A 24,070-nucleotide genomic window follows, 5' to 3' on the forward strand; every position below is an offset into this window, starting at 1 on the left:
TGCCATATTTCATCCATTAGTATGAGAAAAGACTAAGATAATATAGTGGTTCACTGCCATTTACATTTAGAAATGTATATTCCATTAAGCACATTCAGACCCTAACTTTTCAAAATACAGACATCTACATAAACTGAGGAAAACTTCAGACTTCAGATTCCAAATTTAGTACAGATGTTTTATTTAAGTGCTTTCAAAAGCCACATGATTTTTCTCCTTGTTAAGGTAAACATTTCACTACTAGCAGTCACTTAAAACTGGTTACCCAAATTTTATTTTAAATATATGTGACCCCAGCAGTATAAAACAGCTTCTGCTTCCCATTAAATAAATCAACTAGGAGGCTCCCAGAAATTAATTACTTCTAGTAAATAGATTTTCAGTAGTTTACAAAGTGTACTGAAAAATTAAATAACAATCTTTTTTTGTTTGAGCCAAGAATTTTAGATGATTTTTATTTTTATTTTCCAGTGTGCACTTACCTTTTTTTGTAATAACATGTTGTTCAGGCACGGTCTAGCCTAAAATCCACTACAGTCCTGAGATCTTTTTCTACAGTACCTCCACCTCACCTGTTGTTCCTCACTTGAATGGAAATAGATGTTAATCTGCCACAATGGGAGTGCCATTGGTGTTCAGTTTTTCTCAGATCTTTTTGACTTCTGATCTTGTGCTTGAATGTGTCAACAACAGAGTCTGCAAATCTATTCCATAGTCTTTATCCCATAATTCAAGAAACTAATGAAATTACTGAGAAGGACATGACTGAACTAAAACTATTTGCAGTTAACCCATTTGATGCAAGAGTTGGTTTGGACATTGAACCATTGTTAACCTTGAAAACTATATTCAGAAAGAATATGAATGCCCTAATTTCATTTGTACAGCTGTGACACCTCGGTTTTTCCAGTTACCACAGCGATATCAGAGAGTTATTACCAGTACTGAAAGTAGAAAACACATTTCTGAGTCTTCAAATCTAATGTCTTTACTAAGTTGAATTAAAGACAGCCCTTAGGAAAAGCTAGGGCAATTTATCTTTTTGAGTTTTTGGGTTGTTTTTTCTTAAAGTACTTCAGTTACTTTGCACAAAAATCCCTACTAATACTTAATAAAAAAAATTATCTCTAGGTGTGGTTTAAAGAAATACAGATGTATCATTTAGTCTTCGTTGTCCTCCTGCAGGGTTTCAGCCAGGAAACCATCCAGCCATACAGATTTCATTACTGAAATAGATGGAAACACCAGCTTCTGTACAAGCTTCGAGCATGGGAACAGAAAGGCAAGGGCAGTTTTTCTTTGCCAATTTTCTCTTTCCAGGGCTGTTTTTCCTCTTTCCCGTCGTTTCCCCGCGTTTGCCAGCGCAGCTTCTCGGGCTCCATCTGGTGGGAACGGGCAGAGGCGCTGCCTCAATAAAACACACGGCACTGGCTCCATCAGCCTCTCTGGCCCCAGTAATAATTAAGAAACCATCAATTTATTAAAGTGCAAAGCTTCGTGTGTAATCTAGAGCATAACACGCTTCCTGAGCTTAAAAAAATATATATTTTAAAAGTTTACAATGATTCCTCTTCCCCCCGCCCTCAATTTCTTTTGGGGTTTGAAAAGTGAGACAGTGGATTAATATCCCATAAGCCCCATGATAATAATCCAAATAAATTTTAAACACCTAAATACAAAATTTCAGGCAAATGGCTTTTAATGTTTCCCTTTAGTCAGGCAAAATTCTCCAATAATCTGGATGTGTTCTATTTTCTCTTAGCTGGCATTCTTTTCTCCTAACTCAGGTGTGGATGTGCATTTTCTCTTGATCCCCAGGATATTGCAAACTCACATGGGAGAATTTCTAGATCAAATCCCAATAGATACATCCCTCTTTCGAGCAGATATCCAGCCAGTTGTAACATTACTATAGATTTCTAAAAATATTTCCATAATCAATATAATGAAAAGTCTCCTCTAAAGGCATGAGAAAAATAAGCTGGGTTTTGTTGTTTTATTTTTTTTTAAATTAGAGTAACAATATTAATAATTTTATATGGCAATTCTTTGTATTAAACCAGAATTATTTGAGATAGGAAGAAACACAAGAATGTTTGCATGAAGCAGCCCTGGATCACAGACCCAATGCTCAAGAAGTCTCTTTTACCTGGATTGCCTTTGCAGGTGAACAGAATCAAGACTGAATAATTTTTCACTGAGGTCAAGCTTCTAAAAATTATTGCCTTTTCTGAACTTCTTGCAGTCTAAATATTTCATTTCCAAGAAACAGCTGAGTACAGAGATAATGAGAAACAGAGACTGAGTGATAAACACATATTTTTTATGGTCATGTCTTCAACACTAAGAAGTTACCTGCTCTTCAATGTATCCAGAAAATAATGGTCTCAGGTAAATTTTGACTGTTAGAACAAACCTGTGGAACAGCTTTAGGCAGCTCAACACATCACTGCTGCTGGTGCACCCTTGTCTAGGGATAAGATCTGCTGGTGTAGTCTCCCTTCCTGTAGTTTATGATGGTCAAGGTTGTGTGTATGGGTTTTACCAGGAGAAACTTATGAATGTTATTTGTCTGACATAATGACTGTATAGAATGCTTTCAGAGAATTTCAGCTTCCTTCTAAGTGCTTGCCACATTGTTCTCTACTTTGAATAAATGTAGTCAAACTGTTGAAGAAATAAGTAATTTAATACACAATATTTTACATGAAAGTTTGCAAATTTAGGGATGACTAATAAATACAAAAATAAGCTATTTATGTGCCTGTGAAAGTGGCCATGAGTTAGTTTGGTATTGATTGATTCAAGTTTGTCTACATTAGGTTTTCCATAGTGTTTTAATGAACAATTGCTGGTTTCTTTCCTATAACTTAATGTAGCAAAAATTTCAAGCATTGAAATGTTCCTTCAGAATTTTGATAAGGAAATGTGTACTATAAGAGCCTAGCACAGAATTGTCCTAAGACAATTTAAACACAAACCCATTCTCTGCAATCATTACTATGTAATATTGTCCCTCTGACACATATGTTTTTCTATGGCCTTGCAAGGAAATCCTGTAATTGCAAATATCTTGCTCTTAGAAAAGATCACAGTATAAAATAATAAGAAGACAGGCAGCAAGCTCATGAAACAAAATCCCTGAAGTACTTCAATTTCATTAAATTCAATTTGGATAAGCTCTGCTGAGGATTTAACAACACTACTCTGAATTCTCTGCATCTCAGAAGAAATGTTTCATCTATTGATTGTTTTTCCTACGTGGAAAAAAATCTGAGGAGCTAATTCTATCTCCAGGAAACAACTGATAGATACAACAGATGGATAGTGATCTTGACATTATATTTTTGGGTAAGAATAGCAAAAGATCATATTAATGAATAAAGTAATCCTTTCATAACTGAAACATTTTATTGAAAATTCTCAGATAAAATGAGTTACCAACTCAGTCCAGATGTCTCTTTTGAATATTTTTCTTTTTAAAAGTGTTCAATAGAAGTGTACCAAAAATAATCTGAGAAATATGACTGAAGTAATTGAAAAGTGGTTTTTCTCCTTAGTTTCAGTGGCCATACTTTTTCCCTTCAGTGTTTCAGTTTTACCTTAAAAAAATTAAACACATGCCAGCATAACAAAACTAAAAAGTTTGCATTTTAATTTATGTTACCCTACTAAATTCTTAAACTACTATGGGAAAATAGGCTGTGGATTTCTTTAGTAAATAACTTTTAATAAAATTTCAAAACCCTATAGAAAATAGATACAAACTGAAAAGCTAAGCCAAATTTCATCAGTGATAAATTTCAAACTGAGTGAACCTAGGAGTTTGCTCTAACCTATGTTTTTAAAAAATAGTAACAGATTCACAAAGCTATGCCAATTCTATAATCTGGTAAATTGATGCTGTGATTGATTTATTTCTGGACAATTACTTGTGGGATATCAGTGGATGACGAGCTTAATTAGAACTAAAAAAATGTACTTTTTATTAAAACAGGCATTTGAAAGGGTGGTTTCTGGCATTATTTTAAAAGGGGAGAAAAGAAAAGATATAGCAAGAATCCAAACAAGACGAAATGAGATAGTGTGTCTTCTTTATCACACCAGATCCAAACTAAAACTAAAAATCAATTTCTTAAAAATATCAAAGAAAATACAGGAATAATTTATCTTCTGACACTCAATTTGTCACTATACAAAATATGAAACCCCCCTTTTTGTACGTTGATTTACACAGGTTACTCCAGGATTCCTTGAGGTGAAACACCTTAAAAATAATGTAATGAGGGCATTTGATGACCAAAAGCAAACACAGCTCCTCATGCTGAGCTGTTGACACAAAGGACTGGGCTGCACACAGGACTCACAGGAAAAGTTGGATTTGTAAAAGCACAAAGTATGGATGCTCTGCCATTGAGTCCACTTGCAGTTCTTCTTCAGCACAGTTTGTATAATCCTCTGGATTCACTAAAAAGGATCATTGTACACCAAGGCATGCTGCAATTTTCCTTCCAGGAGGAAAAGCCAAAGAACCTTTATATACTGGATCAAATTTTTACCTCAAATTCTTCCACCAGGTGGGCACATGTGAATCTGAACTGTCTCTAGCAAGGGCTGCTTGTCTCCAAATATTGAAAAGTATCTACAAAAGCAGAGAGAATATGCTATTCTCCATACTCTTAGATAAGAGAGAAACACGCTTAAATTGGTGCACTAGGAATGTAAGTAAACAATAACAGAGATTTCTGGTTGTAAATGGTAGCTGAGCACTAGGAGTGTCTACAAAGGTGGTGGGGTTTCCTTCAGTGCTATTGTTTTAGGATAATAGGTATTCATGAAGATTGGTTACACATAGTTAATTGTTCTTCTTTCTGATTCTGTTTGCCTTTGGAGATGTGGGGCAGATAGATGGAGCTCCTCCAGCAGAATCTCTTCCATGGAGCTCTGCATATGCCTGAGTGAGTATTGAGAGATGAGGGAAGGGAAGGCAACCACATCTATAATTTTGGTGAACTTCAAATAAACCCTGAGTGATAACATCTCCTGTGAAATGTCAGAAAAATGAAAAATAGGATCAGTTTAATGATCTGCACTCTGAATGAAGCCCTCTCCCAGAGCAAATTAAAGCATTGCACAACTGAGCCTGAATCCATAAACCCCAACTCAGGCAGTTACTAAAACCAGTAAAGAAGAAAAGTCTGGCTCAAGCAAAACCAGGCTTAAGCTACCTCCATCCACTGCAATTAAGTGTTTCAGTAATTATCTGAAAGAAAAAGTAGTCTCTGTTCTGTCAGAAAAATAATTGCAAGAGCTGGGGAAAGCAGCTGGCAGCAGCTCCAAAATTGGCTTCTGCAAGACCTGAATTTGAGACCTATGGCAACTGTGGAATGAATTTGCTGTGCTGAATTTGTAGTTTTCAATCTCTGTATGTTAATTTCCTCTCCTTGAATTCTGATGCAGCCCAAGTCCTGACAGCAGTAAAGTGATGTGCAGCATACAAACCTGTAAGAGAAAATAATATTCTAGTCATCCCCAGAACTTAGTAACTGGAATTAATTTTGTCAGGCTATTTAACTAGAAAATATATTTTGTAAAACAGATGGGATCTGATAGCAATTCCAATAGTAATTCTAATGAAGATTATTAAATCTGCATTTTTGTTTCCTGATGCATAGTTTATATGACAGTCTGACATAGAAAATTAATAGAAATGGTGAACTAGCAGATTTTATTTACAAAAAATCCTGTATTTCTTTACTACATCTTTGCAAGGCTATTGAAGTGCACTTTTACTGTTTTCCTACACACTATAAATCTCTTCTTACATAAGTATCCACAAAAAAAAAAAAAAATAATCAATATTCCAAAAAACCCCAAAATTATGATTTACACACTTTTTTGGACATGATGCCTCCAGGAAAAGGGCAACCCACTCACATTTATTTCCTTTATAGCTGTATTTGCTCCTTGGCAAGGTGTATAAGTTGGATTTTGCCTCTCTTTAAAGAGGTGTCCAGGGTGCAGGAAAGGGAAATCCAGGGTGCTGCTGACACACAGCCCTGTCTGAGTGCTGTGAGAGCCTGCAGGAGCCAAGGTTGCTGCTGCTGCTGCCAGGGTGCAGGAGAGTGAGCAGGCAGCAGTAACTGCTGGGAAAGGTGTCCATGGTGTCCATCCACTGCCCACTGCCCATTTTGTCCCTTTGCCCAAGGAAATGCCCCAGTGCCCAAGGTCTCCAGGGCTGGACAGTGAGGTCCTGGCCTTTTCCCTGACATCAGGTGTTCACTGCCTCTGCCTGTGCCTGGAGCTGACCCCAGGCAAAGCAGCCTGCAAACTCCTGGTTGCTTTGCCAGCAGCACACACCAACTTCAGCTGGAATCACACTTTCCAAGCTTCTTCCTTCTACTGCTGCCTCTTTCAGCCTTGATCATTTTGATGTTTGCCAGCATCATGGCCAAGGTAAGCTCTTGAGCCCATATTTCTGTTTTTCCTGTATAGAAACATGACGCTCATTTTACACAACTTAAGCCTTTCTTAAGCCCCATGACCTCACTCCAGTCAGTTGCACATTTCACAAAGCAGTTTGAAGGTAGAATAATTGTCCATTTAAAAGACTTCTGCACCTCCTGTGCCCATGACCTGGAAACCTGCTCCATTCTCCTGAGTTTAGTAAGACCTGATCTATTGTGCTATGTTGTATTACAAGTGTTCATCAGAATACACTTGATTCTGTTTTAGACAAAGCACAGCTGTGTTTTTATGCACAGGCAAGTTGCTTCTGCAGCCAACATCAAAGAGCATCCCATGGGGTAATTGTCACAAATCAAGGAAAAGCAACTGTCTTCAACAGCTATAAAGCAAGTTCATGTTGTTAGACCATGGTGTTTAGCTTTTGACATTTTTTACAGAGAAAATTTCTGGTCATTGAATAAACTATGGATACATGTTTTTTTATGTACAATTTTTAAGCCTAAAACATATTACTTTAAAGCACTAAATAGTAACACAAAGTATGAATGGGATTTTGGAAACTTAGCTTCAAATTTACTTTTGATTGCCTGCATTTTAAGACTTTCTTAGAACTGGTTTTTAAGAACAGTAATAGAGAACTAGGAGGAAAGAAATGTCAGCACAGACTCAGGGATGGAATGACAATGGCTGTCAAATGTATATGGGCAGATGTTTACTTCTTTTTAAATGTCAGCAAGAAGCAATAAACTTCAATTTATTGGTGACACTTCTCCACTATGGAAATCTGAATGTAGTGACAACTGTGACCTGAGGGGTACATTATTCCCAAGAATATAGATAGAAGGGATAAATATAGAAGTTTATAGATGCTTGACTTTTACATACTAGTATTTTCATAGAAGGTGAATCAAAGGTTGCTTATGAATCATGGACTTTTTTATCTGGCTTTTGAATTTTACTTAAAGTTCACATCCACCTTTAAGATGCAAATTTCTACTCCAGGAACTTGTCACCAAGGAAAATGATTGATGTGACTGTTCCATCTGATCTTGTTTCACAAACAAAAGAGTCAGTCTTCAAAACAAACCTGTTTTAGGTCCTGTGTTTGATAAACAAAACACGACCAACTCTGGGAAATATTTTTTTCCAGCAAAGAAAAGTGGTCATTCAGCTAAGGGCTGAGCTGTCAAAAATTTCTAAAGGTTAGGGTTGCTCATATACTTTAGTATAAATAAAGTTTAAATGGTTTCTCTTTATTGACACTGGGGTGCAGTTGAGAGCCTTGAACCTCAACTCCTGCTCAACTTCACAACAGAAAAAAACCCAAGAACACTCCCAAAAGGCCCCAAAAGAATTTGTACAAGATTTTATTAAAACTCTTCTCTGAAGAAATTGTGTATCTTATTATTTTATTTTTGTGGAATGATAAAATGCATAAGGACATCTGTGTATGTATTTGTATTTGTATAGTCAGAAGCTGTTTTTTGTGCCTCAGTTATTCAATGTAATCAAAAGTAACTAAAAGCTGCATTATTTATTGTTTCTAAGGTGCTAATGAAATGTTCATTTAAAAATATAAATGCATTTTACTGACATTTTATTGACTACATGTTTATTATACCTATACACATGCATTAAATAGGAACAAAGAGCTTAGTAGTAATTAATATTTTAAGTCAATGCATTGGAATTCTCATTCCTGAAATAAAATTTTACCAGTGCAAGTCAAATATTTTTATTTTTGGAACAACATAAAAATAACATAACCAACCATGGGAGTGAACAGCAAGAAGGACATCCTTGCATGTATTTACAGTAATATCTTCTGGATCAACCCACTGAGGAGTAAATATGAGGGCCTAGGGTACAGGGTACATAGGTTCCCATCCCTTTTAGACATTTCTACTATCTTCTCCATTGATTGCTACAGAAACTTTTGGAGCCAAAGTTTTGGAGGTGAGTTATCTCATAAAGATGATTGTGGATTCTAGCCACAGACAGAAGAACACTGCATGCAGTTTCTTGTTCTTTCTGAAATTCCTAGATTATTTTAATTTTAGTAAATTTAGATGCTTTCATGTCAAAAGTGTTCAGGAAAACAATGAAATAAATTCAATAAAACTAGATTCAAGAAAATGTGTGAGGCATGTACTTAAGAGATCTCTTTTGCAAAGACATGAAATTTATTTTCTCAAAGTGCAATGCAATAGTTTTACTATTTTTTTTCATAGTTTTCCAACTAGTTCCTGTTTAGCTACATATTTATTTGTACTGAATTCATAACAGCTTTTCCATCTCAACTTTCTTTTGCATGAAGATTTTACTCAGTCTAGATAAGAAGAACAGTGGTTTAACATGTCAATACCTGTTTGGTTATGACAATCTTAACAGTAATCGTGAGTGTTGCCAGTGTGGGAACTTTCCTTCACTCATGTGAAAGCTGATGCCTGAAGGTCTGAGACAAAAGCTACAATGAAGTTGTATTCTTGGGGATTTTTCCCCCTAATGCTCAGGGTAGCCTTATAGAAACTGTATACTTTACAATGGCACATAGCAGAAAAGCAGAGCTTGAACCACAAAACTGTCAATTAAATATCCAAAGGAAACCAATAGTCAACTCTCCCATCCAAATCACTAATGGGATTTTCAGGTTGATTCCCACTAAAATCGATTTTGTTTCTCTACCCACTTTTCCTGCTTACTTGACTGTTAAGTGTAATATCCTTTGTTTTAACCTTTCAGGTTATTCTGTATAGAAGATAATATTTTCCAAGAAAACAGAAGTGTGAGTGGTGAGGGCCAGCAGCATATCAGATGGAGAATTGCATTAGCTTCATCAAAACCAGGGCTGCACTCCAGACATCCTGGGAAATGAGTGTTGTCTGGCAACATGACATGATTCAAAAGCAAACCATCAGTCGTATTCAAAACGTTTCTTGTATCTCCTTCACCCCATGAAGGAATTCATGGACAAACATAGACATCAGCAACACTGGGACAATCTATTGACTTCTGTTCATTTTCACAATATACTCAGTTTCCAAAAGGTGTGTGCTATCTGATACATCCTAGAAATGTTTAACTGTTCTTTCTCACACCTCTTGCAGAAGTAGAGACTAGTACATTCGCATGGTGATCAAGCATGGCAACAAAACTATAAAGAATGTACATTACAAAAAAAATCAAAAGTCAAGTCTTTGAGGAATCCCTACTAGTATGTTTTTGCTTTATATACTTATAAGTTCTTAAATGAGTTACAACAGATGTAGAAACCAGCTCAATCCAAATAAAAGTTTCTTAGGTCTATGTAAACTGAATTATGCTCTCCCATGATGTGTTGCTTTGGACGTAATGGAGGAGATCATACATTAGTTTAATTAAAATCTAGATGTGCAGAAGTTGATGGCTTTGCAGTCAGCTGATGTGCAGCTGCTGAGATGCCTCAATATAAGCAGCAGAAAGAAAGGTAGAAAAAGCCCTGTCAAACTGCAGACCGAAAAATATGCAAACAAAAGCTCGCTGCCTCCAGCAGCACATCTGGGCAGCTCTGTTGGTCACTGCTGCTGCCAGCTGTAGCTCACTGACTGGTAATTCGGAAACAAATGTGTAAAAACCCTCCGGCAAATCCGTTTCACTCGCAAGGTGTATGTGCCGGTGCGAACATTCGCATGAGCTCGCAGCCGTGTACTGCAGGAAGTTCTGTGTTTCACCCCGCTCTGCAGGGACAGGTTCAGGAGCTCCGCTCCGGCAGTGTTTCTGTGTTTCACCCCTCTCTGAGAGGACAGGCTCAGGAGCTCCGCTCCGGCAGTGTTTCTGTGTTTCATCCCTCTCTGAGAGGACAGGCTCAGGAGCTCCGCTCCGGCAGTGTTTCTGTGTTTCACCCCGCTCTGCAGGGACAGGTTCAGGAGCTCCGCTCCGGCAGTGTTTCTGTGTTTCACCCCTCTCTAAAGGACAGGCTCAGGAGCTCCGCTCCGGCAGTGTTTCTGTGTTTCATCCCTCTCTGAGAGGACAGGCTCAGGAGCTCCGCTCCGGCAGTGTTTCTGTGTTTCACCCCGCTCTGCAGGGACAGGCTCAGGAGCTCCGCTCCGGCAGTGTTTCTGTGTTTCACCCCGCTCTGCAGGGACAGGCTCAGGAGCTCCGCTCCGGCAGTGTTTCTGTGTTTCATCCCTCTCTGAGAGGACAGGCTCAGGAGCTCCGCTCCGGCAGTGTTTCTGTGTTTCACCCCGCTCTGCAGGGACAGGCTCAGGAGCTCCGCTCCGGCAGTGTTTCTGTGTTTCATCCCTCTCTGCAGGGACAGGCTCAGGAGCTCCGCTCCGGCAGTGTTTCTGTGTTTCATCCCTCTCTGAGAGGACAGGCTCAGGAGCCCCGCTCCGGCAGTGTTTCTGTGTTTCACCCCGCTCTGCAGGGACAGGCTCAGGAGCTCCGCTCCGGCAGTGTTTCTGTGTTTCACCCCTCTCTAAAGGACAGGCTCAGGAGCTCCGCTCCGGCAGTGTTTCTGTGTTTCATCCCTCTCTGCAGGGACAGGCTCAGGAGCTCCGCTCCGGCAGTGTTTCTGTGTTTCACCCCGCTCTGCAGGGACAGGCTCAGGAGCTCCGCTCTGGCAGTGTTTCTGTGTTTCATCCCTCTCTGAGAGGACAGGCTCAGGAGCTCCGCTCTGGCAGTGTTTCTGTGTTTCATCCCTCTCTGAGAGGACAGGCTCAGGAGCTCCGCTCAGTGCAGCGCTGCCGGCGGCTGCCCGGCTCCAAGAAGCGCCTCACCCGGATCGCTCCGGAGCTCGCACGTCGTGACTTGGCAGTGAAAAGCGGATAGACTTCCCGTTCCGTTTCTTTTGCTGTGCTTTGTTGTTTGGTTTGTTTTTAGGTTTTTGTTGGTTTGGGGTTTTGTTGTTGTTTTTTTTTGTTTTTTTTTTTTTTAATAGGAAGGCGTGACAATGTCTGCCGCCTTTTGTCCCTAGAGATACCGAGTGATTAATGGAAGCCTGTGAAGGCGGTGAGAGCAGCGAGCACAGGCGGCGCTCAGTCCGGAGCAACTCTTGCTGCCGGCTACCTGTTGAGGTGGGTTCACACAGGCGCTTCATTTATTCCTGCTCATCCGAGCCCGGCCGGACCAGCCGAGCGCTGCCTGGCCCTGCGGGAGACGCGGCTCCCGATCCTCCCTCGGAGCCGGGAGAAGTTTTCTGGGGAGAGGACCGGGATTCCGGCTGCCCTGGGCGGGGAAGCACCTACAAGCCGAGGGAGGGAAGAACAGGCGGGGGCGAATAAAGAGGGCGAGAAAACCCCACCTCCCCTTTCTCGGAGGAGACGTTCCCGGGGAGCCCAGTCTCCCGGAGCAGCGCGGGGGCGCGGAGACTCCGCGGCTGTGCGGGCGGGGCCGCAGCGGGCGGAGCGCTCCTGCTCCTGCTGCTGCTGCTCCTGCTGCTGGTGCTGCTGTTCCTGCTGTTCCTGCTGCTGTGGGGGCGGCGGGGCTCCGCTCCCGGCAGCGCACACTGCGCCTAGCGCGCCAGCACCTCCGCTCCGCCCCGGCCGGTGCCGGTGCCGGTGCTGGTGCCGGTGCTGGTGCTGGTGCTGTGGTAGGGCGGCTGCCCCCGGCTCGCCGCGCTCCGCGGTGCCGTGGAGCGGTGGCTCCGCGTTCAGCCCGAGGAAAGTTTGCCCGGCGCGCAAGGGGAAGGATGGAGCCAGGAGAGCCCGCGGTGGCTCCGCTCAACCTGTCCCGAGCCGCGGCAGAGACGCCCCGCGGGGAGTTCAACCTGTCCGGGCTGCCGGATGATGAGGGGAAGCCCCTCTTCGGCATCGGCATCGAGAACTTCATCACCTTGATCGTCTTCGGTTTAATCTTCACCCTGGGGGTGCTGGGCAACACCCTGGTGATCACGGTGCTGGCGAGGAGCAAACCAGGCAAGCGCCGGAGCACCACCAACATCTTCATCCTCAACCTGAGCATCGCCGACCTGGCCTACCTGCTCTTCTGCATCCCCTTCCAGTCCACGGTCTACGTGCTCCCCACCTGGGTGCTGGGAGCCTTCATCTGCAAGTTCATCCACTACTTCTTCACCATCTCCATGCTGGTGAGCATCTTCACGCTCTCGGCCATGTCCGTGGACCGCTACGTGGCCATCGTGCACTCGCGGCGCTCCTCGGCCCTGCGCGTTCCCCGCAATGCCATGCTGGGCGTGGGGCTCATCTGGGCGCTCTCCTTCGCCATGGCCTCGCCCGTGGCTCACCACCAGCGCATCTTCCACCGCGAGACCAGCAACCAGACCTTCTGCTGGGAGTTCTGGCCCAACCCACGCCACAAGAAGGTCTACGTGATCTGCACCTTCGTCTTCGGCTATCTGCTCCCGCTGCTGCTCATCTCCTTCTGCTATGCCAAGGTGGGGCAAATGTGAAACCATGGGGGGACACAGTGGTGGAAAAGGTGTCCATGGGCCACAGGGCCATTTCTGGGCATGTGGAGGGGCTTGGCACTGCTGGGAGAAAAGGAGCAGGGGTGAGTTTGTGCCACAAAGGGAGAGGGCAGCTTTTATAGCTGAGGGGTGCCTGAAGGGTGACAACTTATGTTCAATATCACAGACAGGTCAGAACAAAGACTGCATAGGGTGAGTGGGGGGTGCTCTGGCAATTACTGGGGTCTCTCTGTCAGATTCCCTTGTTGCAGAACGCTAAGCAGCCCCAGTGCTCTGTTGCTTTCTCCATCTCCATGATTCTTTAATTTCTTGCAGTGCTGTGTGAGGAGTTTGACTGAATAAAGTACAACAAAGCAACAAGTTGTTCAGGCTTCAGATGAAGCATTGTGGTTCTTTAAAATGTGCAGTGCACTTGAAAGTCACAAAAATTATCTTTGGTGTTAAGAATAAAATGTGCCTCATGCTGCCCGGTCCCTGTGGTGCCGTATCTTGCCCCAGCTGAAGTTAATGAAAGTTACCTCTGACTACAGCAAAGCCAGGTGGTTCTAGGGAGCAGGGTATGACAACCAGGTAGGAAAAAGCAATAATTAAGGGTGCCTGAATATGGGTATTTAAGGATTTTTCTGCTTAAGCAAAGTGTCACACTTTTCTGGAGTCATAATTGCAGCCTTCAGAGTACGATCCTCTGCTTGCTGCTGAACAGGATCTGGAGCACCAGTTGCTATCTGCTGAGATAGGCAGAGATCCTCCTGTTTCTGTGCCAGCTGAAAGATTCAGTTGTAGGATTTCTCCTTAGGTAGTGATTTACATTTGAGGGGATAGGACTTTTGAGAGGATGTGCTCTTGCATATATGGACTGCTTAAGTCAGTTCTTCAGCTGGCAAGTTCAATAGATGTACCTGAAGTATTTAATTTGAGCAAGTGATTTTATGTTCTGCTCAGTTTTACGTATATTACATCAGCTTAATTGCAATGTGCAAATTGAGGTTATAATGTCATCCTACTCTAATGAAACCAGGACGTGCAGAACACAAAGGACAGCATTTCTAAATGGCTGTTCATAGTGGAACAAATCCAAACTGGCAAATGAAGAAGAAACACGAGTTTTCATACACAAACAGAATCCTGCTTTCCCTGAATGAATACACTGGTGTTTCATCTACTGTGGTGAATATCACTGAGCTGCAGTGATAGATTGCCAGTTTCAAGAAAGTATTACATATTGCAGGGAAAACATTACAGACTGTGTGCATGGGGATTTCAGCTACTAATTCCTCCTTTTTTAAAGCCAAAGCATCTTCAGTTTCAGCATAAGGTACTGACCTTTGAAGTGTAATTATATGAGAGAAGATGAAAAAGAAATCTTTCGAAATAAGCATAGTTCTGTACAGTGTAGGCATGAAAAAAGCAAATATGCTTAACCAAAATATATGCATAGTAAATAAAACACACTGTCATTACAAAATACCTCTAAAGAAGTAAATCTCTCAATATTAGAACTAATATGTAGTTTTAAAAAAATCAGTGGAAACCCCTCCAAGCCAACAAAAGGAACTCTAATGTGAAAAATATGCCCAAGAACAAGTTAGGAAAATCAAGACCACTTGAAATTACAATGAAATCGTGTGCTTAAACTATTGTCAAGCTGGAGTGTCACCCTGGCTTTGTGGTGTGTTTTGAGCCTGTATGTGTGATCCTGCTTACCATGGTGTCAGGCTGGAGCAGCTAACCTGAAGGGGTGGATTTTAGAAGATAGCTAGGAGAGAGCTGGGATTCCCATCAGTTTGCAAGCTGAAAAGTGCCTTAAAGAGCTATCAAAAGTATTCATTAGCCTGCAGCTAGAGACTCATTCCTGCTCTCCTTAGGAGCCACTGACAAACCTCAAACTGCAGTATTTTGGGGCAGGGAGAGCCTTTTCTCAGGCTGAGAAACCCCAGCTCTCTCAGCCTGTCTTCATAGGAGACATTAATCTCTGCATTAGTTTCTTATGGACTTCACTGGGTTTCATGGACTGTGGATCAGCAAGATAACGCAATCTTCTGCTACAGTAAATTAAGACAAAGGAGGCTCATTTCTCTATTTGAATATATTGCCTTTTCCAGACTCCTTTAAGGCATTTCTGTTTCTTTCAAAAAATAAATTGCAGTTGAACTTTCAGTATTGAAAGTCTCATTTTTTAGGCACTCTAATAGGGAGCCAAGTTCTTTCTCTCTCTCATTCACGTTTATATCCTATTAGCAGAGATTTGCTTTTTTCCCATGGATAACAATGCTGTTACAATGTACAGAAGTGCTGAAGTAGTGCCAAGTATTTGGAGGCCGTGTCCTCCAAAAACATCTCATGTGATATATGCTCTTCAGGCAGAAATTTATGAGATCATGCTCTGTCCTGTGTGTACAGCTACCTCTTTTCTCTCTTCCACAAGTAACACTGGTTCAGTTTCAATGCAAATTTTTGATAGAGGAGTGAAAATATCAGAATTAAGGATGCTTCCCTGGTTTTGTGAAAACAGCAGACAATAAAGAAGTGCAGTCTCCATTATCCTCTCTTTTAAGGAGTCAGTTTGCATTCAACTGCAACACCAGACAAGCCATAAGGAAAGAGGTCTTATCAACTTACAGAGAAGACACATCTTTTTGGGAACACAGTAAAGAAACCACAAATCCATAGGAAACCAGCTTTTGTGGCCTCACAGAACTGCTCTTGAAAGAAGATTGCTATGTCAGAGGGAGCAGCAGTGATTATGTAGTGATCAACTGAGTCTCAGCACTGTGTACTTACGGACACCTTGAGTTCTGACTCTATTATTGCTTATCATTTTACTTGTTGTAATCTTGTAATAATGACTTTTTGTATGTGTTTTTATGTGTTTTGTAACAGTGCTACATTTGCTCACTAATGTGTCCTTAAAGAGTAAAGAGATAAATGATTCCCAGTCAGCTTCTAACAGTTGATATCTGCCAGGGTTGTGCTTTGTTACAACTTATTTGGGGTACCTCCCTTTTCCAAGGATCCACTCCTTGAAAGTCATGCCTCTTTCAATCAAACCCTTAGGTTAGACACCTATAATGATTAGCAAACATTTCCTTTTATAGATGTATGATGTTGAAAGCTTTCTTTAAAACAAATGTGTTCTGCCTTAAGAATGTTTCCATTCTTATCTTTCATTCTGAACATTCTGAATTCATGTCATGTATGATTTACAGACTTGGTTAAAACTAAGCCATAAAAAGCAACAGCCTGAACATAAAATACAAGCTTATCTGGCTCTGGATATTATATTCAAAGTTTTACTGAGCAGCAAGGGGAAAACTTCATTAAACTGCACTGAAAGAGAAAAATAAAAGGTATGACACATTAGTCACACACTTTTAATTGAAAGAGGGTGAAGGATCTCTTATGACAATAGAAGTAGCAGTATTACTTTAAAGCATGGATTGCAGGCAATAGCACTTGAATTTCAGTCAGGTTCATACTACAAAGATGGTTCAGAATGTAATGCTTACATAAAAGGAGCAGTTCATTCTTACTAGATAGTGACCTTGTGCAGGCTTTCCTCCTGCATGATTTTCAATGGCTGATAATGAGGGTGTGGTCAGTGAAGTGCCAGACAGCAAACATGGTTTTTAGCAGTGTAGACTTCAAATTTTCACGATGTGAAGGAAGGAAGGAAGGAAGGAAGGAAGGAAGGAAGGAAGGAAGGAAGGAAGGAAGGAAGGAAGGAAGGAAGGATCTGTAGACAAAACCAAGGGCCTACAAAATGCCATGAGTGGTAGTCGTGGTCATATAGTCTGTACCAGACTAAACCCTACTCCTTAGAGACTCCTTACAGTCTCTTACACAACAACATAATTTTCTTACCACAGCACCTCACCCTCATCTCCAGAAAAGAGAGAAGCTGGTCTCTGAATAGCTGGTACATAAAAGCTGGGGTTGAAAATATTACATCCTATGAGACCAGGTTAGGACCTATTTTTAGCAAGACAATTATTTCATTCCCTGGGTTAAAAATGCAAATGAATTAGTGAGTATTTTGAAATAATTTCTTAAGAGATATAGCCTAAGACAAATTAAGAAGCACACTGTAGAATAATTCTTCATTCAGGCTGTTGCAGGAACAATTGATTATTCATTGTCCCAGAGAAGAGGCAATTTGAACAGGGTAATGGGGAGAGCGTCTTTGATTTGCCTTGTAGTGGTTGTGCACAAATATGGCTCTTTTTAAATACTCCATGGCATTCTGTGCAGGTCTTTGAGAGATGTTCCACTGCTGCTGATAAGTCATTGCACTTTGCCTGTTTCTCTTGCTGCTACTTTTCATGCCATCTGGTACAATACTATGAAGAGCCAATATGAGTTCACTGCAAATGCTTATTTTATGAAATGTGCATGTAACCCAAAAGAGGGGAAGCTGAGAAGGTTCATTTGGGGGTTACAGTCTAAACTGACACCACCCCCCACCCCTCTCAAACACCCAATTTACCTGTTTCATCTCCTGCATCTTTCTTTGAACTGGAGAAAGATACAATGCAAAACTTTGGGCTAAAAGTTTCAGAAAAGAAGAAAAAAATGTCTGTAACTTTAAAAAAGATTTTGCAGTTCTGATCTCTGGGAAGAGTTTATCTGACTTTAGTTTTGGGCTGTGAGGGAGAATCACAGAGCAGTTCAGTCACTGGGTGGCAGGTGATGGGACACAAACAGCCCATCACTGTAAGCTGTGGGAAGGGATATGAAAGATGAAGCAGCAGTGGGGGGACATGAACTTAATTTCATTCCTCCCATGCCCGTTTTTTTAGATTTATGTTTTTCACTGATGGACTCAGCAATTCAGCTGGTCTGCACATGGTGATGGGAGGTGAATAAAAATTCTGTGAGCGACGGTCGCTGTTCTTCTGCTGGGGTTCTGTCCTTTCCTTTGGGTCTGCTTCATCCTGAAGAGGAAAGCAATGCAGTCAAAACCAGGCTTTCTCATTTATTTTTCTCCTGCTTCTTCTTAGCTTGGGTTAGCCCTTGGAAGTGGCCTGGATAGTGTTTCCAAATAGGAAGTGCAGGCAGGGTGAGTCACATGGTGTGCACAGACAGGCACAAATGAACTGCACTTACTATACCAAGTGGTCATAAGTAATTTCTTATGTTTGTTGGTGGTGGTGGTTCTCTGGTAGCTAAGAGTAGATACCTAAAAAATGAAGTCTGCTGATGAGCTCTGGACACTCACAAATACCATCTTACTTCTTTTAATTCAATATGTATGTCTATAAAACTCAAATTCCAGAGTGGGATCAGGTCTCTAGATCATCTTGGCTGATGTCTGTCCTGATAGTGGTGAACTGTGCACCCCAAGGAACACAGAGAAAATGTCCCCAGATGATATTAAAGAGTCTGAATTTGGAACCATTTCTCCATCTCAAGATCTCTATGCATCCTCTTTCCAAAATCTTATGTGTAAATGAAAATGTTGAAATTTGGCCCCTGCTCTTGGACGATGAACCTTTTTGTGATGTATTTTTAAAATTAGCTTGTGAAAGACACATGGTGAGTATCATCACTTTGTTGGTAAATGTCATGCCTCATGTCTCATATCTCATTTCAGTATAAATTATGTTTGAAAGCCTAAGCTTCTTTCAAAGATCAAATAGTGCCAACACCTTGATTATGTTAACCAAGCATCCATCTGAAAGAAGAAAATTATGCAGGTGACTCAGAAAAGCTCTGACTCAAAATATACACTTTTCCTATGTTACACACACTAAAGGGCACTCTAAACCAACAGTCTTTGACTTTTGATGGAAGAAGAGAGATTGCTAATTCTATTCCAATTGCTATTCTATCTGTTTTCCTTGTTAATTAGTGATATGTGTTTGTTGTGTAATACATCTGAATCTTTTTATAATAATTCAGTTGTGGTCTGCTTTGTATTTGTTGGTTCACAGGGACTCACATGTGAAATTCTTTTGGTTTTCCTACTGTGCATGTTTGAAATGTGTAAGCTGGTTCAGTGATGTTTGTTAGTGAATCATGCAGGACTGGAGAGCACAAGGGTCCTCTAAGATACACAGGTTTGAATTTTGTTTGAATAGAAATTGGCAAAATATGATAAAGAGATGCAAATTTATCTTTTCAGGTTCTTAATCATCTGCATAAGAAGTTGAGAAACATGTCAAAGAAGTCAGAAGCATCCAAGAAGAAGGTATTTTGCATTCACTACTAATACTCATTTGTGTGTATTTTAGTTTTAGGGCTAAGCTAATTTGCTACTTGTTGCTAAGGATGTGACAGAGAGAAAAAAGTAAAGTATATAGTGAAATATTCAACATCCCTCTGAACTTAGCAGATTGGAATCTTTTCTGATCCAAGTTTTCCATCACATTGCACCAAGCCATTACCTGGGATCCTCATATTTGGAGCTTCAGAGCATCTGAAATTTAGGCACAGGAAGAAAACCTGTCTTTTGTGTTAAATTTTTTTCTTTTTTTTTCTCAAGGCATTTTCCCCTGACTCGTAAAACATGGGATTTTAAACTTTGTTTTTTTTTAACAAGCTGATTTTGTAATGTTTCAGTGAATAACTCCTAGGCTGTATGAGGAACATTTAAAATGAAATTTATATTGCTTCCCAGTAGGAGTATAATAAGAGACTTTTAATGATTCTCCAATTCTTCTATTGATTTTCCACACAATGTTTTCTTTTCCTACATTCAAGACATAAGTCATGTACTGGATACAAATAGAATCTTGAGAGGTCTTTAAAGAAGAATATAAGCTTCATGATTTAGAACAATATTTGAAAGATGCATTTAAACAGAGAATTTGTCAGTTAATATAATGTGGTTGTGATTTTTGAGCAGATTTGACCACAGAAATCATTTGACTAGCTTCTCTTTTTATGGATGTGGAGAACAAAACCCCTTAAGCTGTGGCTCTTAATTTGATCTGATCACTCTTTTCATATGGGCATGGAGAATGCCTGCAATGTAAATGAGATTTATGATAAATTGAGTCCCTGGACTCTATGGGGAATAAGTACTCTCTCATTTATTCATTCTCTATTTTTTTGAAAAATATCCTACTCAATAGATTTTGATTCCTAGAATTAAAAGCATTATGGCCCTGAGTCAGTAAAATACTTAACATATATATTTTTACATTTAATGTTGTCAAGGCCAAAGGTGTGGTTTTCAAAGATATTTTGTACATTGCCATCTCTCATCTGAATTATTCTCAAACTGAAAATATCTCTGCATTTTCTCTAGCCACTAACTCTCAAAAATTGTTGATCTGACTAGGAATTAACTTTCATAGCTTCAGGATAAAGCATTATATATATGATCAAGACTGCTTGAATGTATCAGGGTTCAGTAGGCAAAGAGGAAAAAACCCAAAAAGCAATCCAGATTTTTTTTGGCTTAGAAACTGAGTTTCTAAACCTAAGGCCTAACTCAAGTTTTCCAAAGCAACATTGTCTTCATTAGTGTGTTAGTGCTCTCTCTGGTTAGCTTATCTTTCTTCTTTTCCTTCTACTGTCTTGTGAGGAGTGCACTGCAGGTGTAATTATACATTTTTAGCTGTATTCAAACCTTTAGGAACATTGTAGTAGCAGAATCTTAAGATAAATTTCCTGCATGTGTGGAAAACACAGAACACCTTCAGCACCTGAAGGGTCCCTACCAGCTTATTCTGGAGCTCAGAATGCATTTAATGAAATTGATGATCCTCTCATAAATAGTAGAAGTGGAATGTGGAAGCAGCACTGAAGATAATTTTTGTTCCATTTTTTAATTTAGTGTTTGGTGGTGAACTTCAATTCCCAGATTGGTTTTGATGATGGCAGTCACCAGAAATTTCAAGCCTTTACTTTTGGTATTTTTTTTTCACTAATTGTATCCCAGAATGTTGCTGTATGACACCCTCTCTGTGGAAATTCTGTGTTTAAAGGAGACACTTCCAAAAAGCTTACTGAAGTAAGCACTTGGACAAGCTCTAAGCTTTTCCACCAGCTGTCTTCGTGCATAATACATCTCTCTTGAAATTTTAATCAGAAATTCTTGTGCTCTGTACTAAAATATAGATCATTAGATCTGGATGAGATATCCCAAAGACCCCTGTTGTCATTATTTTACAACAGGCTTAGGTCCACTTCAGAAAAGGCCAAGCTTTTGTGCAGGGAGTTAGGAACATACCTCTTAACATTTGAGGAAAGTTGTGCCTTTGCTGTTTACTATGGCATTTTTCAAGGCTGGAGTTCTCCTTGCAGTTGTTCTCCATGGAAAATAAAGCCCATATAGCCAATGGGGTGAAATCAATAACAAATACTGCAGTGTGTTCCCTCTCAGTATACTTTTTGTTGTGGGTTGGTTTGTTGGGTTTTTTTTTCCCCTCCAAATAGTAGTTTTGAAGTGGGTTTAAAGCTGATTTTTTGAGTGCTCATCAGACATATGTGTTTTCCTTTCCTTGTCTCAGACAGCACAGACTGTGTTGGTGGTGGTGGTGGTTTTTGGCATCTCCTGGCTGCCTCATCACGTGATCCATCTCTGGGCTGAATTTGGAGTTTTCCCACTGACTCAAGCCTCCTTTCTCTTCAGGGTAACTGCACACTGCCTGGCTTACAGCAATTCTTCTGTGAACCCAATCATATATGCATTTCTATCTGAAAATTTTAGGAAGGCCTACAAACAAGTCTTCAAGTGCCAGATTGGTAATGAGTCACTTCTGAATGATGCTAAGGAAAATAAAAGTCGGATAGATACACCACCCTCTACCAATTGTACCCACGTGTGAATGCTGAGAAGCCCTGCATGTTGGCTCTTCCTTTATGTAAACTAAACACCAAGAAAAAAAAGCACAATGAGCTTTATCCTGGGTTTATCTTGATAAAGATAATTGGTATTTAATGTACTGAAGTTGCATTTGTAACCAAAGTTGGTGAAACTCATATGAAAGAAACCTGGGCTGATCCTTTGCATCTTAGACAGCTTTGTCAAATAATGCTCTTGGACTTCCATAGATATTTGTGAAAAAAAAAAGTTGAGATGATATGTCTGTATTCTTACTCACCAAGCATACAAAAGTACAAGATGTTGATGTGGACAGGTAACTTTCTAACATCTTACTCCATGAAAGTGAAAAATGGATAACTTTCATGTCCTAATAAATACTGGACTACTGTAATTCCAAAGAGGAAAGCTTTTGTTCTCTCTTCAGATTGTTTTAACAACGTTTTTTTTTTTCTTTTTACAGTAAACTTGAGCTCTGATTTGGAGTTGGAATGAGTTGTGTAAACCTTGAGGCAATTACTTTAGAGAGGAGATGCTATTTCTATCTGTTTAGCTGGTTTTAATATGCCTTACTGAGCAAGGATGGATTGGTTCTACACTTCATGTGGCTGCCTTGCTGTACACACAGAACTTTAGTGTACACTATATAGGGTTTTTTATAGCCTGTATATAGTTGTACCAAAATGAGGATTTGTGTCTAACTGAGAGAAGCTTTTCTTCATGTGCTGCATGTGCATGTGTATGTATGTTTTCTTAATTTCATAGGCTTGGAGATGGAGATACAGTTTAAAACGTGCAATGTATACATATGCTTTAAAATATTATGTTTCATAAAGAAGCTCTAGACAGTGCTTGAGGATATAAAAGTAACATTCCCCTAAAATTTGTGGGTGGAGCTTGAAATCATGCAGTTTTAAACTGGAAATATAAAGAACATTGCATTTAAATTAATGCAAAGTACAGGAGGAAATTGTACAATTCTGCAAGTTCTTAAATAAAATTAGTAGTTTCTGCAATTTTATAAATTTACTTATAATGTCTTTAGGTGATAAACCACTAAAGAAATAATGGAAAAACAGTCCTATAAAAACATTCCTTTAGCTGAAGTAAGACATCAATTTACCCTTTTTTATTAATGACCCATAGAGTCATAGAGTCAATAAAATGAAAGGAACCCCTGAAAGGTTCCTCTCAAGGCAGGGATGCCCTCAGAGTTGTGTCACTTCCTTGTCTAGGCAAAATCTGAAAATTTCTAAGGGTAGCAATTCAACAATATTAATGGAGCAACCTGTGCTAGTGCCTAATCACCCTCACTAAAATATTTTTCCTTACCACAGCTGGGATTTCCCTTGATGTATCTCGTGACCATTTCTTTCTGCCCTTTCACTGTGTACTGAAGCCTTTTCTCTGACTGAATAATGTGTAGATTTGAGATGGCCATTGAATTTCCCCCAGCCTTCCCTTCTGAAACCACTGTGCTGCTCCCAGCCTCTCCTCAGTCCCTGCCTGGGCTGGTGGCCTCCCTCCCTTGCTGCCCTTCCTCCAGGGCATCCATCCCTCTCATGAAATGGGGTGTTCAGGACTGAGCAGTGTGCTCCAGATGTGACCTCACAAGCACTGAGCAGAGTAATTGCTTCTCTTGGCCCATTGGCTGGTTCCTGCTGATACAGCCCAATATTATCACAATTTATGGCTGCAAGGATACACTGCTGACTTATATTTAATTTCTGCTGTACAAGCCCTCGAGTCCTTTCCTGCAGATTTGCATTGAGTCCCAGTTCAAGTGTCAGGACTTGGCTTTTGGAATTCTTGATCTTCATGCATTTGACAGCTGTTACTTCCAGGTTTCCAGTTTACCAAGGGCCCTTTGAAAGGCATACCTGCTCTCCAGAATATCCACCACTCCCCCAGGTCTGCCATTGTGTATAAAATTTCTGAGACAGTCCTGCAACCCTCTCCTGGTCTTTGAAGATGCTAAGTGGTGTTGGCCAGATGCTCTTTCAGATTCCTTTTCCTCCACAGATTTGCTTTAGAAAAAATAATAATTCAGAGTGGTGGAATGTCAACTATAGAGAGTTAGCTCACATAAAAATATCTGTTTTTGTGTCAGTATTGTCTTCTTGGAATCAGTAAAATAGTAACAAAGACATGCTAGTGCATGCATGATGTTTGTGTCCATTCTTTCATATGAAGAGACCATTTGATGGTATTTCTAGGAACAAAAAATATAAGTATATAAATATACATATTTCAAAAAACTCACAATTGGAAAAGAAGAGTTTATCTATTCAGGAAACCATTTCCTGGGCTGAGATTAAGGTTTGGAAACAGCCCAGAAAGAAGTTCCTTTGAGTTTTGATATACTCATCACCTTAAACAGACATATTATTAAAGCATTATCAAACTTCAGCTGGATTTACAACATTTTA

General features: G+C 40.3%; 1 protein-coding gene across 1 annotated transcript; it reads left to right on the forward strand.

The window, feature by feature from the left end:
* The first annotated feature begins 11,478 nt into the window (after nucleotides 1-11,478).
* GALR1 (galanin receptor 1) lies at nucleotides 11,479-22,981 on the forward strand. Its single transcript, XM_056485693.1, has 3 exons — nucleotides 11,479-12,838; nucleotides 18,993-19,058; nucleotides 21,328-22,981. Exons 1-3 carry the CDS (start codon nucleotides 12,137-12,139, stop codon nucleotides 21,643-21,645), a joined length of 1,086 nt encoding a protein of 361 aa, XP_056341668.1. The 5' UTR covers nucleotides 11,479-12,136; the 3' UTR covers nucleotides 21,646-22,981.
* Nucleotides 22,982-24,070: the final 1,089 nt, after the last annotated feature.

This window comes from Oenanthe melanoleuca, chromosome 2 (genome assembly GCF_029582105.1).
Source record: "Oenanthe melanoleuca isolate GR-GAL-2019-014 chromosome 2, OMel1.0, whole genome shotgun sequence".
Taxonomy (NCBI): domain Eukaryota; kingdom Metazoa; phylum Chordata; class Aves; order Passeriformes; family Muscicapidae; genus Oenanthe; species Oenanthe melanoleuca.

What these genes read in the sequence shown, in the direction of transcription:
- GALR1 (XM_056485693.1), top strand. Translation starts at nt 12,137, where the DNA reads ATGGAGCCAGGAGAGCCCGCGGTGGCTCCGCTCAACCTGTCCCGAGCC. An exon ending in TCTCCTTCTGCTATGCCAAG is followed by an intron (nt 12,839 to 18,992) that starts GTGGGGCAAATG and finishes TTATCTTTTCAG; the next exon opens with GTTCTTAATCATCTGCATAA. An exon ending in CAGAAGCATCCAAGAAGAAG is followed by an intron (nt 19,059 to 21,327) that starts GTATTTTGCATT and finishes TCCTTGTCTCAG; the next exon opens with ACAGCACAGACTGTGTTGGT.